General features: G+C 38.7%; 1 protein-coding gene across 1 annotated transcript in view; it reads right to left on the reverse strand.

The window, feature by feature from the left end:
• Positions 1 to 17,824, reverse strand: part of LOC104832196 (glypican-5-like) — a 371,566-nt gene that overhangs the window by 301,038 nt on the left and 52,704 nt on the right. The window contains exon 2 of the mRNA XM_010568238.1: positions 1,711 to 2,405. Coding sequence (XP_010566540.1) covers positions 1,711 to 2,405 — 695 coding nt within the window. The remainder of the gene's footprint in view (positions 1 to 1,710; positions 2,406 to 17,824) is intronic.

Here is a 17,824-nt window from a genome sequence, read left to right on the forward strand (position 1 = left end):
ACATGCTGCATATATTGCAGGAAATACCTGTCAGACCATTTTTGCTGCTAGTAGTCAGAAAGCTTAACTTTATTCCTCATTACTTCTTTCTAATCAGTAATGAAGCCGTGGGATGATTTAAGAGGTATCTATCTATAGTCAGATAAAACTAATATATATAATAGCGTACTTTTGTTTTCATTTCCCTTCTAGACTCACATAAAAATAACATCTGAGTGAAAATTAGAGTAGATGCAAGAACGTTGCTCCTTATGTGTTCTAGGTTTAACACTTCTTTATAGGATACATTATGACACTACCAACTAGACATTAGCATGATGAAGACCTGCTGTTCTGCAATGCATGCAGGCTCCAATGCCTACTGTGTGCTATCCAAGAACCTGCACAATTTTTTCCTAATTTTTCATGTTTATCCATGAATGTCAGATAAACTAGCAGACACAAGTGTTGTTGATGAAAAGAAAAGGAGAACCTGTGGCAACATGAACTGAGATAACTACAAATATCAAGTGAAAATTTTATCAGATTACTAGAAGTGGTTGGGGGTTTTTATAATCTACATATTACACTGACTGTAGGTCTCTAGCTCTGTCAGCTGTTCTAAACTGAGGAAAGCTGTGACATTAGATATCTTGGAAGGTTACAAACATACAGGCATTTTTCTCCTAGTAAAATACTTCCTTAGTTTAGAATACCTTCTGCCATAGCTTCTTTCTGCAGACTCTTTGAAGTATTATTTTCTCTTACATAATATGGTGACCAGAGTTCGGCACCGGAATTAAATTTTTAGATCTGTGCATTTCCTTCTCATTTGTTCTCTGCAAGAATTCCTTTACTTTCAAGACAGGCAGATCTATCTGCATTTTTTAGATTAGTCTTTACCCTGCTTAAGGTCACACTGCTTCATTTTTTTTCCATTGACAGTCATGTTGAATTTCTGCATCATTAGTCATTTCAATAATTTCTGGTCTAATCTTCAACACCTTGAGAGAACACCTGCCAGTCATATGCTGCTATTATCTATAAGAGAGTTCTACCATCTTAGTTTTTTCCTCCTTAACCTACCACTTACAAAAACAGATCCACTTTAAGTGCATTTTTATCCTTTACTTACGTAAATGATGTCAAATAAGTTTGATTTTTTTTTTTTAATGCTCTTTTTCCAAATTTTGTATGACAGGTATACTCATTATAGAGCCATACCACCTTCCTGATGTCTCAGTCAACAAAAAAACAACGGGACTGTAAAATTATAAAAGTTAATTTCTTTGACTTTATTTAGAAACCTACTTTTCTAACCCCTTATACCAATTCCTGTGGAATGTTCCCACACACTATAAATACTCACACACCAGGGAAACACCGCTCCTAGAGTTAAAGGATCAGATGTTTTAGAGTATGAAAATACATTGTTGACATCAAGTATAATATACCCCAATTTTTGTTTAGAAAATTCTGCAGAGAAGCAAGAGCTATCTGCTTTACAGCACCGCTTCTCAAGGAACAAACTTCCCCCCAACCCTTTCATTTCAAAGCAGAGTCTACTGAACCCCAACATAATCATCTGTAATGTTTTCACAGACCACTAAACAACGATCTAGTTGAAGACTAAAAACTGATGCAAAGACAACACCAACTTGTGTTTAAATGTTTATTCATCAAATAATTGAAGTGGTAAATGGGAGTAGCAAATAATTAGAGAACACTTACTGTAGCGGAGAGCTGTGGTCCATTCAACTGTGCATGCAGGATGGCTTCATTGATGGAGTTCCGGATTCCCATCAGTGCAATTTCCAGATCATGTGAGGCAGCCATTTCATTAGTCAGATATTCCAGTGTGGAGATATACTCCCTCCATTGTGCATCCAGTTCTGACACACTGGCCAAACAGCCCCTCATTACATTTAGACAATATCCGACACAGGGTCTGATTAGCGTCAGGCCCTGGCAATGCGGGCAGTACTGCATCTTCACTAGAGCTTTGCTACATTCCTTCGTAAGAGCTACATGTTCAGTAGTATTTATCACTTCAGTGCCCAGACTGAGGGCCTGGCTGAGCATCCTACTTGCCCAAAGAGATTTTGACAGCTCTGTAACCATGTTTTTCGAATAGCGTCCAAAAGGATTTATGTCTTGCCTTGTAAGCCGTAGACACTCTGTATAGTCCTCTGATAAATCTGTAATTCCTGGGTTTATTAGCCGACTATACACCAGAGGAAAGAGACTGTCAAAGAACCGTAATACTGCACTTTCCACTGTAGTTTCTGCACCCAGAATGTAGAGAGAGATGTCTGTAAAAAGTTCTTTAACAGGCTCTGCTGCTTCTTTTGCCATAGGTCTGTAAGCTGTCTCAAACAGGGAACTTGTGCGGTTTTCAGCGAAGCGAAGCAAAGACTCAAAGGCCTCTAAAAAGGGTGCAGGGGAGAGAAAAAACTAGAGGTTAATAGCAAGCACCTGACATCTTAATCACAGGACTAATATTGTCCTGAACAGGAACATCAATAGTTACATGAAATCTGCAATATGAATACACTAATAGTTAATACAGCTTTCATCAGCAATATGATTAAAAAAGACACCTAAATCTTACATGTGCATAATAAAGACAACACATAATACACAAATATTTTCTTTAAAAAAGATGACTGTATTCTCACTAGTTAGACGCTGTCCCAAACTATAGAGGTCAGTGAAGGACTCACACAGACTCCAGTGAGCACAGCCAAGGTCTCTGCAAGATGGCTTTTGTAACTGACACTGCATTTAGGCAGTTCAACTAGATACATTTCCAAAACATCCCTCTAGCTCAATGAAAGCTTGTGAGATAACTGAACACAAACAGAAGTTGAAGCTTTTGTTTCACAGTGCTGTGAGTGGGTGGCTGAGAGGCACTTCTTGCAAAGTATAACTCAAGGATGAAGGAAAGATGCCATGTGAATAAATTCTTTCCCTGTTAACATCAGCTAGGTCTGGACACCAGCCAGAGTGGTTGGGCAGGACGACATCAAGTCTGCTATGAGCCAAAATCAAAATGAAATAATAAAGTCAGGAAAACAGTATCTCCTTTAACTATATCATTTCTGAGTGGCCTAAAAAAAATAAATAATAAAAATTAAGGAGTGCCATGGTTAACACATTTCAAATTGTAGAAGGCAAATATTATACGCGCAAAACACTGATTGCGGGTACTAGAATTCATAGACAGAGACAAGGAAGGGATCAGCTCCCAAGATTATTTTTAATGACACAGAAGACAGTAATCCACACCATTCCTACTGCTTTCTTTGGAAGCTCTACAATAAAAAGCCTCTGACATAAATCATTCTTGCACTCATCAGGTTGGCGAGTAGTTCCAGTCAAGGCAGGAGACCTATCATTTTATGCCTCCTGAGGACTGGCCAGATAATGGGTTTTCAGTCTAATCCTACTCTACATTCATCTGAACATCACCATGCGATTCACTGCAATGTAACACAAACCAAAGTTGCTCAAAGATCAGGTCAGCAAAGGAGCAGATACAATACTGTAAGTCAAGATTAGCATACACTGGCAAAGTTTTGTAGAAAAGCCTGCTCAGTGCCTTCCTCTATTACATCTCCCTGGGCAACTAACTTCTTTGTTAGGATAAGCATTACAATCCCTTTACCACAAAGTAAAAAGTGATTTAACTAGACAGATAATACAACAAATCGTATTGTACGTTAAATCATCAGTATTTTACACACACGTGCGCTGTATCCTTCTTCCAGAGAATCACTTCAGCATTCCCACTGGTATTACAGCAACTAATACTCTGGAAGTGCTTATAAAATCCTAGAAATTAAGAATTCAGATACACTTCAGTTGAAAAAGAAGAAAGTCCATTCTCAGGCAGAGAAACATCTTGCCAAGTTTCAAACTGAGGCAGACTTTTACAGCTGACAAAAATTCTGAAAATTGGATTTATGATGGAAATATTGACACAACCTAAACTGACTGCAGTTAGCTGTGTGCTACTGCACACTTTATTAAAAGTTTTTTTGTTTGCCACATCAAATTTCTAGAGGAAACCTAAACCATTTTTGTTTATCATACTAAAAAGGCAATGGAAATATTCAAAACATGAAAACAGTGTTTTAAGTTTCCTCCTTCAACTACACATGCTCCCTTATGGATATTCAGCTTATCATTAGATTATGGGAGCAGGGACTGTCTCCTACAATGCCAACAGTCTTACGCTGTTGCTTTACCTTCCACATCCATAAAGACAGAACTGCAGACTTTATCCTCCTTATCTGAAAACTAAATGAAATGCATTTATGAATGTGCAAGTATCCTTATTGTGCCAAGAAATAACAGCCCCAGTAAAAGATGAGAGCAAAACAATCAATGACAACGTACATCCCAAGAAAACAGATGTCGCCAGCTTCCTGGGATACTAGGTTGTAGACTAGAAACCATGTAGCATTTTATTTTCAAGCCTCTTAAACTGTGAAAATTCTGCATTCAATTAAATAAAATTCTGCATTCTTCTGAGACAAGTATGAAATCAAAATAGCATCATTTATTTTTCATTGTGTAAGAGTAAAATTGTGATGGTATATAGCTTCATTCCTCCTGCAAAAAGAGCCCTAACATCAAAAATATGGTACAAAAAAAACATTTCTGCTGGTTGTAGATGTGCTGCAAACACCCATAAGGTATCATTTGCTTCCTTATCACCACTGGTCAGACTCAAAAAATTACTCATGCTTGCAGGCACTCTACCAATGATTGGCTGGTTTGAGAAGGAAATATGTAGGTCTTTTTTCATTGTTAGGGCATTAAGAGATGTTTGAGACAATCAAATTACTGATCAGCTAGATGTTCTTAGACCTTTAATTAGCTCCATGCAGTTGAACAATTCTGTAACAATGGACAGCTTGCATTCTGGTTGTACAGAGCAGGCAACCTTAGCAACCTTAAAAGTGATTAATTATATGCTTTTAATACACCTTATATGGTACTTTGTACAGAGTTTCTAAATCCCAAGGAAGGTTTACTGCTATCTGAAAAAGCGGGTGCTCATCTGTGCAGTCAAATACAGCAAACTTTAGACATTTATGAACTTGCAAAAAGCTGAATTCTAAGCCTAAGCATACACTGGGATAAACATTTGATCCTCTTTCACAGCCTTTGGCTACACCCCCCCTCCCCCCCCAGCAACATACAATGTACTATAAATTGCAAATATATTGATCCTGAACAGAAATAAGCCATAGCCAAAATCATCCAGTTTGATGGAAACATTATGTATCTTTTGTCTTTCTTTCATATTAAAATAAATAGGAAGGTGAAGAACAAGGTTTGTTCTCATGTTCCTCAAAAGCCCCTTTTCGGTTTAAGACTAGAAGGCGAGTAGCACAATAGTCAGCTTTGGATTTTGAACTAACGCACTGGTAACTACTTAAAGTCAGGCAACTTCACCTTCCATGGGCGGAATTTTGTTCAAACTGTTTATCATGCACTCACAAAACACCTGACAACACCACTGATGTGTCTATGACAGTCAAACACAGCTGATCAAATACAGCTCACCTCTGGAAACTTCACATCTGAACTGCTGGTGTTTGAAAATTAGCTTCTGGAGACAAGCCCCGTTATGACAAGATGCCACACTGGTTTTGCTACTCCGCCAGCAGCACAGGGCCTGCCAGGACAAGCAGCTAACCAGTTTGCACGCCGGGTTTCTAGACTGGTCCTAGCATTCACGTACACTAAAAAATTGTATTATGCTCAGTCTATCACACACAGATGGAAAAACATTGCTTTGCATGTATAGCACCCATGTTTATTCATCATGAGCACAGCACAGCTTGGTTTTGAGTGATAGCTTCCTTCCAACAAATACATCCATCCTGACACAGAAGATGTTTTACTTCTCTTAAACCAGCCAGCAGCTACATTTCATATACCTAATGCAATAAAAATCACAAAGGATTCCTGACTTATCTCACACCAGCTTTTGCACCGGTGTAACACCACTAACAACTTCACCAGGTTTTAATCCTAATTTAAGCCCACTGTATGTCAGAAGCAGCTGCAGAATGTAAGTGTTTCTGCTGAAGAAATCTGCCAAAGGATAGTGCTACAGGGAGAAACAGACTTAGAAGGCATGTATCAGTCTGCCCAACACTGGTGTACCAGCATTTTCCAAGTATTTCCTCTATTTTTTTCACCACCTGGAGATCTATTTGGGGAAAGAACAAGTAGATTTTAAGTAACAGTACAGGCAGAGAAAAAATATCTAATATTGTAACTACAGCTTTGACTAGTTCCTCGTGTCATGTAAACACTGCATTCAATGACTTACGCTAACTCACTTCAGCAGGAATAGCTTCTTGTGTTTTTAAATTGCTGTCATCTCCATTTTAGTGCAGTCTGGTGCAACAGCTCTCCAAGTTTGTATCCAGGCCACCACCTCTTCTGCAGCCTTATCCTTAGGACAAGAATCAAAGGTTCAAAACTGCCACACATCAATTTGCCACTCTTTCTGCCACAAAAATCTTTCTAAGGAATTGTTTATTTTTTCAGGCTCCCAGACTCATGGCAACATAGTCTCAAGGAAAGACCTCAACAGAACTATTCACTGAAGCCATGACAAGTCTGCGCACACATAGTAGTACGAGAGCTTGCATTCAGGATTGCTTTCATCTTATAAACCCTAGATTTCTTACAGTGCATGACAGTCAGCAGATGTGGTCTCAGGGAATGCACACAGATGGGGAGTTCTCCAAGAAAATCTGGATCCACGTATGATAGCCATACATAGAGAAAGTTCATTTATTTCCCTCTCTTATACTAGACCTTCACAAGCTATTGAGATCCTTATTCCATAAGCAACTACAGGGTTCAGATAGGGAGCATTAGGAGATGCTAAGCAACTTCCATGTTGCTGAATTATGAATCGGTCCAAATCCATGTTCTTTTCTTTTCACAGGTCCAATACAGGCATGGGAACCATTTTCCCAAAATAAAGTCAATCTAAGCACCAGACACCTCTGTGCAGAGGACCATTTCTGTTGCGCAGTAGCTGAGGCTCAGATAAGAGTGGCCTACTGTTTGAACCCCTGTGTCTTCAAAGACCAAAGCTATAAAACTGAGTGCAAATCACAACACGCATATCTGACAGGAAAGTTAACGTCATTGCCATTATGCTTCTGTGTTCTGAGTGTGACTCAAAGCTGGCGCCTTGCCCACAGAACTGACAAGGTAAGACCACCCTGCTAATGCAGAGGCTCTCCACTACATTAATAATTCCTTATACTCTTGTCGTGGTTTAACCCCAGCCAGCAACTAAGCACCACGCAGCCGCTCACTCACTCCCCCCCATCCAGTGGGATGGGGGAGAAAATCAGGAAAAGAAGTAAAACTCCTGGGTTGAGATAAGAACGATTTAATAGAACAGAAAAGAAGAGACTAATAATGATAATGATAACACTAATAAAATGACAACAGTAGTAATAAAAAGATTGAAATGTACAAATGATGCGCAGGGCAATTGCTCACCACCCGCCGACCCACACCCAGCCAGTCCCCGAGCGGCGAAAAAACCCTGCCCCCCCCCTTCCCAGTTCCTAAACTAGATGGGATGTCACATGGTATGGAATACACTGTTGGCCAGTTTGGGTCAGGTGCCCTGGCTGGGCATGAGAAGCTGAAAAATCCTTGACTGTAGTCTAAACACTACTGAGCAACAACTGAAAACATCAGTGTTATCAACATTCTTCACATACTGAACTCAAAACATAGCACTGTACCAGCTACTAGGAAGACAGTTAACTACATCCCAGCTGAAACCAGGACAACTCTGCAATAATTGAATGTGTGCTGAACTTAAATTTTAAAAAATCCACAAACTTTAAAAAAAAAAAGAAAAAAGAAAAAAGGAAACCATATTATAAACATTACTGAAAAGATTTAACAATGCTCAATAAACCAAAAGTAGAAGCAAACACTGAAACAATCTATACAGAAATAACATCTGTGTATATTTTAGATTTGAGTGTAATCGTGAAAGAAGAATGACAAATTTAAGTAGGCCCTTTATTTGTTTGGTCTCTTAGGACCACACTAATATTTGGCTCCTTTCCCTTCAACATCTTGCATTTATTACAGAGTTACAGGACGAATGAAAGCTACAGTTTGTTAGAACAATAGCTTCCTTTTAATACTTTCAAGTCCGTTAAATCTTCTGCATCTTTATGGCTTGCCAAAATAAAGGACAACATACTAATATTTTGCAGCAGTAGAATTTAAGTACATACTATTTGCAACTCGATGCATAAAGAACAATGTACACAGAAAATCACACCCAGATACAGATCTATGTGACACACAAATAAAATTCGGAGTTCTACTTTTTTTGATATGCAATGATCTCTGAATGTATTTAAAAGAATAAGAACAAAGAATGCTCTAAAAGCATAATTAAACAAGATGAACAGGTGGGGATTTTTTTAGATTTTTTTTTAAGTAATCTTAAGTGCAAAACAAATTGTGTCATATTTGCAAAGAAATCCATTCATTCATTAAGCTGCTTTTGAAAAAAAACTTCTTATAACTTTCAGCTTCATTTCTATTTTGTGACATTTTGCTAGTAGCAAAGAGTGTCAAGCATTGGAAGTTTCCTTCTTATTTATCCTGAATCACTCTGCTGAACATAGGGCCAAAGCTCTTTAATACCCACTTTTTCATGTGATTTACTGGTTTTAGAACAGCAGTTGTCCTATACATAAACACAGTTGCTCTTGAAGCTGATGAGAAATAATACGCTAATAAACATAGCAGCAGTCTCATGGAAGAATTATGTCCACCACATCGTAGTTGACACTACCCCAACATTTGCAGAAAACATTGCAAGCTTGCTCCAAAACATTTTGGGTCACAGAAAAAACTGAAAGCTCTCAGAAGCAGGGCCAAGTAGAAGCATCTCTTGCTTTCTACTCAACTCTTGTAGCTGCTTTTAACAAGGCAGAGTGCAAAACAGATTCAAAAGCAAGAAAGCAAAGTCAGTTTTGGAAAGGGGGGAAAGGAAAATTTGAATTTGCTCACTTCGACAGCAAGGAGAGAGTATGATGTCTTTAGAGCTAATCAATCCTTCAGAATATAGATCAGACAGGAGAAAACAAAACAAAACAAAACACACCAGCTTTCCATTACTGCACGTGGAGCAAGGTCTTTACTTAACAGTCCCTCTGTGAGTTTGTCTACATTGATAACCTCAGATAACTACCCCATCATGTACTTGTTGATAGAAACTTCTGCCTAAGTTGAAAAGTAAAAAGTCTGTGCCCCCTCCTCTGTCCATACCTAACAGCTATGGACAACACTGATTAACTGGAAATCAATGAGTAGGATTATTCACAAGCCACTACTATCATCCTTAAACCTCTGCTCAGTTTCAAGTGTAATTTAAGAGTATTTTTAACTTAAGAATACTTACGAAAAGTTGCAAGGGCTTTAAAAAATTCTAGCAGTGAAACTTCCAGAGCAGAAGAATAACTGGTCTTTCCTTAGTAGTATCTCCTGTGCTGGGAGGTTGGACAGCAGTTTACCACATGTAACACTGGACATGAGAAAGCCTGGTGCAATTTGAGTTTCAGAGCAGCAGACCCGTTATTATAATTTGGTAATGTCAGCAAAGAAAAGGCACTTAGGAAAACCAATTTCCAAATGGTCTGTTGGAAGACTGACTTCCAATAACAGCAATAGGAACCAAGACCATTAGGTACCACCTGAAAACTTCTATCTTGGCATGAAAATGAATCTTGTTTGTTGTCTTCATATGCACAAACCTGTTCTTTCAGCCTTGGCACAGCTGTGCAATTATATAGGAAACAACCACCCCCTCAGACTGCTGCTCCAGCCAGCACACCCACACCCTTTTCTGAATCAAACAGTCCTACAGTACACTTTCTTCTTCATTTTCTTCTGCTTTTTTGTAAACTTAAACAGCTTCTTTACTATACAGTCTTGTACAGGGAGAAGGGCAGGAAATATGCAGCTCATATTTTGGTGAGATTGATGAACATTGAAACCATTAACTTTAGGTTATTTTGGTGAGTATTTGATTCTGGAAGCATCAATAACAGAAATAACATCACCAAGCCTAAAATAGGCTCACTGCTTCATAGGCTGGTTATCCAAAGGGGAAAAAAAGGCAGTAGACACACAAGCCTAGGAGATACCTTAGTAGCCACAGAACAGTCCAGTGATAAATAGCAGTCTTTTGTTCTGCTCTGATAATTTTGCCATGAAATCAAATAATGATTTCGGGAGACAGTGTGGTGGGGAATATATCCAAACTACTGGAATTAGTAACCACAGTGCACACATTTTTCAGACTTAGTGGCCTAGGCTTTATCATTAACAAAGCAACAATATATAAAAAAGTTGCAACTAAGAACTAGCCGAAAAAGACAGACTAGAGAAAGCTCTGCAGTCTGCTGTACCAAACCCTATCCACCCTTTTTAAAGAATATGGAAGAGTTTATAGAAAATAATTAAGTTGCTATGCTTCACAAAATCAGTAACAGTTTGCTAACTTGATTTTGAGCTGCTCACAATTTATTTCACCTTCAAACTTTCTGTGAATACAATGAATGAGCTGGTAATTAAATTTAGCTGTTTATTATTTCTGTATACTGCATTTCAGTACAGTTGTACAGTACTTTATACACTGTAATTATAGGGTGCAATTACTTACTCCTTTTTAAAGTGAGCAGTTTCAACTAAAACTAAATCAGTTGACCAGCAGAAAGCTGGAGACCAGATGTGTTATTAACCTTTTATGACACTACTGGGCTTTTGCTGATAGATAGATAAATAAAGCAAGTAGTTCTTTGAGAATATTTGTGCAGTAGAAGGCTGATGGACATCTAGCATCACCATGGTAAGATGATCTAAAAGAGCAGTAAAAGCCCTGAGGACTATGGCTGGACTTTTTATAAAGCTGTGGCTATCAGTATTATTCTCCTTCTGTCAAAACAGAATTCCAAAAGATGATTCATATAATTCATATCTGCCAAGTTCAAACCTGTCAGCTATTACTTAATAATATCAATTCACAGTTTTAACAGGAGTTGGGCCAAAATAACTGAAGAAAGAATTACAGCTGTGCTTCAACAACATTAGCTATGCCTTTAATTTGCTTTCCAAGAACAATTAATTTATAAAAGCGGTTCTTACAATCTACAAAGGAAAAAAAACACAAGCAGTTATGTAACTGTAGGTATCTAGGCTCTTCACATAACTATAACTATCTTTGAACTTCTTAGGAGCTTTAACAGCCATCAGACTAGGAGCAGAAATGATGTTATCTGATTTATTTGATCAATCACTAACACAGACAGTGATGACTGGAAGCCACAGCTACAGCAAGTAGTACACAGTTCCCAAGATGGATTGCAACAAAGCACTTGTAAAATAGCTTTGAATGACAGCTCCATAACTATCAACATTTCTTTAAGGATAGATCCACAGAAACAGTCTAAATTGCTTAAATTAGGTGTTATTTAACTATTCTAATAAACAAAGGTTTTGCCACATAAAAAAAGCATCCACTTTTACTTTTTCAGGCTAAAACCCTGTGCACAGTTGCAAAGATCTATAGTCAACTGAAAAGTCATCATTCTTCCTTAGAAAACAAAAAAAACTTTCCAGTAAAAATAAACAACAGCTTGAATGATGTTTTCTTAAAAATCAATGATGAGTCATCACTTTATGGGATGAGGTAAACCCCCTGGTATGTTTTCTAGTTAGGTTCTTGCTGTGGGGTGGGTTTTGGGGGTTGAGGTTTGAGGGGGGAGGGGAGGGCATAATTGTGTATTGTTGTAAAAACATAGTCAGCCCCAAAAGGTGTGCTGGCCCAACAATCCAAGACTTGCATGGTGTTAGACAGGATTTATACTGGGCTCTAAAAAGTGGATTGCCCTCAGTTTGGTTTCTTCAGAATAGATACTTTGTATATATGGCTGCAATTCCTTTGAATGAGCAGAACCTCCACTGCCAAAGTATTTTTCTTTCCACTTTTTCTACCCATTTTCAATACACAACAGTTTTGAGAAGTGTACTGTTCTGTTAATAATCAAACTCACATGGTTGTTAACAAAATACACAGTGAAAGATGGAGCTCAAGGTACCGTTAGGGCATGCTTATACCTGAGGCTAGCCAGGGAGGTAACTGGTCCTGGTGACTATACACGTTAAGCACTGACACACAAAAATGTTACTATTATTGGGAGATGGTGCAAACATTACCTCATTCTTTGTGGGGTTCCATAGCAATTACTTTTCCACAGGCATAAGCAGTTTTTCAATGCTGTGAATCACTGCACTATGTATCCTAGCATGGGGCTAGTTTGTAAGTGAAGATAATACCCTTATTGCAATCTCTAGGATTAAGGCTTTCAGGTAATCTCTTCCCACAGACCACTGGACAGAATAAAAGGGTGTCACCTTTCTTTGGATTCCCCAGACTACTTTTATCAAAAGCACTTTTGGAATAAGATATTTAGTGCATATAGTGTAGTTTCCAGAACTAAAACAGACTTGTGGAAGAATCTCTGTGCATTCACAACTGCAGTATGGCAGTATGGGCTGGCTTGACACAGTGTGTCATTTATCATAGAACTCTGAATGCTCTGGGCTTATATGGAATTAAAAAAAAAAAAAAAAAAAGAAAAACAAAAAAACACCTCTTAACTGGAATCTATGCCTAGGTAAGGGTGGGGACAACATTTAAATAACAACACATGTAGGACATATACATACAAGTGTTCAGGAGCAAGCAAGTCATAGTAACTGTAGGCTACTGCCATACAAAACCAGAAAGTCCAAAATGCAATTAGGTCAGGACACAGCTAATGTACAAGTAAAACAAGGCTATGTGGAGATATTGCTGTTTTATATTGCTTGAGAAGAAGGACTACTGAAAAAATATTAGGAAAAAAATGGTGAAAAATTGCTTCTGTAGTCTTCCTGCAAATTAAAACCATAGAGAAAGTAAAAGCTGTGCCAACTATGCACAGTGACAGGTACTAATACCAGAGAGGAACAGATGCCATTGTTAGAGAAAGAGAAGGCATTTATGTTGGTGGTCTGTTGAAGCTCAAACGCACTGCACGTTTGACACAATTGGGCTTGGAGAACAAGAAAGCAAGGCGTGCCAAAAACACTACAGACTTCTCTCTGTTGCTTGACTTAGTGGCTCTGATGATGATCCATGAGGCACTAAGCACTGGGATGTTACCTATGGAGAAGTTTAAAATATAAAACCTATCTTTAGAATCCAAATGCGACCAGAGTACCAAAAACACTCTAAAACTTGTTTCTGGTACATTGCTGCACTGCATGTTCATGTTTCCTGGCAGGGACACATTTCAAAGCTGCCAGTAACTTTGGGACACAGAAGAAATTGAGGTACTTTATTTGTGTATCTCTGGTGTATTAAACACTATCAAGAAAGATAAGTACAAAATAGTTTTAAAGACCTGCATTAGTTAAGACGAAAGAACAAAAATCTCTCTTCTGAGTCAATCAAGAGAAATCAGGAAGATGTAAAAGTCTTTTCATTCTTCTGGGAATCTTTTCATTAACAGAAAACCAACCAGACGGGAGTCTCTAGAGTGATTTTTCTTGACCCTCTGATTAAGGAGTTTGGCAGTAGGAAAACTAATACGTTTGTTTCAGAAGGTCATGAACTATTTCATTATTTTCAGCTGAATTAGGTGGTCCATTATGACTTGTGTCTAAAAATCTAAGAGAAAAATAGCTACAAGAGACAGGATTAGCTTAACAAATGAAATTGTGGAGGTGGGGTGGTTTGCTTTTCATGGTTTTTTTTCTTCTTGTTTAGGTACTAACAGAAATACAAGAAATTATGTCTGAGTTCCATTAAAGAGTGAAGGTCACAAGTAAGACTTAAAACACCCTCCTTTTTTAAAATCTAGACTAAATCTGTATTTATTAAGAACTTTAAAACAAAGAAAACTGTCTTTATGTAAAGAACAGCAATAATGCAGCCCTGTGTGTTCAACAGTGAAGACTGTCTAACCCAGAACTGCCAGCTGGCTTGAGAACTGCATGTGCCCACATGCCGAGCTTCCAGTCCTCAGCTGCAAGAGGGAAAAGGATCACTACTCACCAAGGCAGTCAGACACTGAATGGCAGTCTTCACAATCACTGTGTACTTCTAATTTGTTCAAAAGCACAGGCCACAAAACCTTTTAGCTGTTTCTTCTGACTCTGGATTGGGTAATATCAACTTCATTTCCCAGTACTGTGAACCTAACTTTACCCATCCTTCTTTCTCAGGCTAGTCTACATAGGGAAGCCTTTGCAAAATAAACTAAGGAAAACATGAGTCCCATAGCTAAGTCTTGGTGCAGAGACAGTCTTTCATACAAGTAACCTTCAGCAAATGGTTTAATTCACTGACTTCTGTGTTTTTTCACACCCTTGGAAAACTCCTATCCACCAAAACTAGTGACATATGAGCATGCAGTATCCTCACCTCTTTAGTATTGTTCCACAAACCAGCTGCAGGCCACTAAATGGTTCATGTATAGTCAACATAGGACACCAAAAAACATATAGTCATCTAGACATCTAGGCAAAGGCATTGGCTTTGCATAAAAGATACAGGCAAGTAATGCTTAAAAACAAAAAACCTTTCCTGCAACATCTATTTTTTGCTATCTCCTCTTGTAGATTATTTTGCCAACATATTTGATGTCATAACACGATAAGGTAATTGAAAGGACATGTTTGCTTGAAGAAACTGACCTTGTTCATGGACTTTCTTTACAGTCAGAACAAAGAATTTCACTAGTGAAGAAAAATAGTGAAAGAGACTTCCATGTCTGACTTCAACAGACACTGAATCCAAATCACTATAAATTTAGGAAAATATTCTGGGTGTTGCTTTTTAAAATTTCATATGCTTACAAAGTCTCTCTCAATGGAAAAAAGAAAGGTAGATCAATACTTAAAATAATCCTATAAAAATAGAACACATTTTTCTTCACGGTAAAGAGCTGCTTGATTTATCCTCCACATTCCTTCAAGTAAAGTGACTGGCATGTGTTCAACATATGGGTGAGCACTGTCGGATGTACAGATGTTGGTGATTTGATAGCTAACCAAATGTTTGTGGGGAACTAGCTCCAGTTATTCCTAAGGGAAAGCACATAAAGTCCATTAGCATTAATAAATCAACATACCTACTTTTCTCCTGAAATTCCTTCCTAAAAAAGAAAATACATAAAGGTAAGTTTTTCCAATCACATTGACTACAGAGATTTCACAGGACAAATCCCAGCTCCGTGAATGAAGATGAAAGGCCGAAGCAATGAAACTTCTTATGTGCAGAAAATTGTGCAGTCCTTGAGCAAAATGAAGTCACCATGACATCATATTTCAATGTTGCCACACACATTCAGACACCTTCTGAGATGAGTAGGGCTTCACAAGATCATAGAATTTGCTTAAATTCAAGAAGTTGCATAGTTGCAACCCTGTGCTTGACTATTCATCCCCTAAGCCTATTGTGGTCAGATCACAATTCAGCACATCATTTTTTCACGAATAGCAGCAGCAGAGGAATTTTGCAAGAGAGAACAAGGATAGGCTAGAAAAATAGCTGAAGAATTCATAGACCTGCTTTGTTCATTTCAAGTTCTTCTGTATAAAGCTTTATGGCTTGGATCAAAGTGAGCTGACTCAAGGACCAGCCCGAGTCATGTGATCGGTTAAGAAGCTCCCATGAATAACCCTGAACTTTGAATATCTGGGGACCTACAAGGTTGTTAAAAGTAAGCAACTGTTTCCCCACTGGGTTTACTGACTTTCAAGGACTGCTACAAAAAGTCTATTTGTGATTTTGATTGATGGGTTATCTTAAAGAGTTGATGTTCATTTCGTTAACAGGGCCTTCTTGAGAAAACATGGCATCTTGTTCTCTTTGGTGAGCTAAGTCCCCACTTCGGTAAGTTGCTTGTGTGCGCTCATGAAATGTGACAGACATGCACTGCATGTGCTAAAAGGACCATTCTCTGAACTGAGAGTGTTTCCTCTCTCTGCGGGACCTGTTTATTCCTATATGAGAAAGGTGCATGCAACCGATTTTGTCCATTTTTCTGGTACCCACTTCTCCTAGTATGTCAGATTTCTTAGAAAATGCTTCATAAAATGCAGCTCTTTTTTGCTTCCTTTCAGTGTCTTCCCACAAGAAGGAGCAGTCCTCTCAATTTTTACACCTGAAGCTCACATTTTCAACTTCAGCCCAGATTCACGAAGGTATTTAAGCATAAGCTTTACCTGCTGAGGACCACTGGTGTTCTCAATTATCTCACTGAGTGCAGGCCCAAACAGAGATAAAGGGTAGATTTTTGTGGGAATGCATTACAGTTTTCTTCTCCTACTTCCTCATGCTGTATTATCAAAGTCATCACTGTATTGCTTCCTCTATTGCTTATGGGTATTTAGAACACTACAATGTGTACTTAGTTTTGGTTAAACATGGGTCATTAGTGATGGAAACTCAACTACAGAAATATTATACTTTGAATTGAGGATCAAAGTATCTATCACATACATCTGTCATACTGAAGTTTTAATACACGATTGTTAAAACCTCTCATATATACGCAGCTTTTATAGTTCTGTTTAAAGTTTTGCAATCTTTTACTCAACAACTTAATGAAAGAGTTGCAGATAATCTGATAATGAAAGTAAATTAGCCATTATGCTATAGCAGACTTCCAACATGAATTAGTGAACCAAGACTGACTGCAGTAATATAATGCTCTCTTTAATTACAATTCAGAGCTTCCCTTTCCAGGTAGCTTTAGAGGGAGTTTAGCAAACAAGTATTCAGAACTAAAGCACCAAAACTGTGATCTACATAAATGTATCACAAGCCTTAACAAGCTCCAATTAAGCCAGTAGTATCTTTTAGGAAAGGGAGTCTCATGAATGCAAGCAGCATTGCAGAACAACGGTACAATGAATCAGAAAACTGAAAATATTCATAAATTAAGAGGTTGACAGGTTAAAAGAGAGTGATATGTAAAGCTCAATATATACTACAGGAAACACTGGACATATTTAAGAAAAATATTTGGCTTCTATCACATGCTGTGATGGGTTGACCCTGGCTGGACGCCAGGTGCCCACCAGAGCCGTTCTATCACTCCCCCATCCTCAGCTGGACAGGGGAGAGAAAAAAATATAACAAAAAGCTTGCAGGTTGAGATAAGGACAGGAGAGATCATTCACCAGTTACCGTCACGGGCAAAACAGACTCAGCTTGGGGAAAATTAACTCAATTTATTACAAATCAACCAGAGTAAGGTAATGAGAAATAAAACCAAATCTCAGAACACCTTCCCTCCACCCCTCTCTTCTTCCCAGGCACAACTTCACTCCCGGATTTCTCCACCAAGCCCCCCCAGCGGCGCAGGGGGACAGGGATGGGGGTTTACGGTCATGACACGTTATTTTCTGCCGCTTCATCCTCCTCAGGGGGAGGGCTCATCACACTCTTCCCCTGCTCCAGCGTGGGGTCCCATCCACGGGAGACAGTCCTCCACGAACTTCTCCAATGTGGGCCATTCCCACGGGCTGCAGTTCTTCACGAACTGCTCCAGCATGGGTCCTTTCCAGGTTGTGCAGTCCTTCAGGAGCACACTGCTCCAGCGTGGGTCCCCCACAGGGTCACAAGTCCTGCCAGAAAACCTGCTCCATGGGCTCCTCTCTCCACAGATCCGCAGGTCCTACCAGGAGCCTGCTCCAGCGTGGGGTT

Source organism: Haliaeetus leucocephalus, unplaced genomic scaffold, assembly GCF_000737465.1.
Source record: "Haliaeetus leucocephalus isolate CR32 unplaced genomic scaffold, Haliaeetus_leucocephalus-4.0 Scaffold240, whole genome shotgun sequence".
Lineage (NCBI taxonomy): Eukaryota > Metazoa > Chordata > Aves > Accipitriformes > Accipitridae > Haliaeetus > Haliaeetus leucocephalus.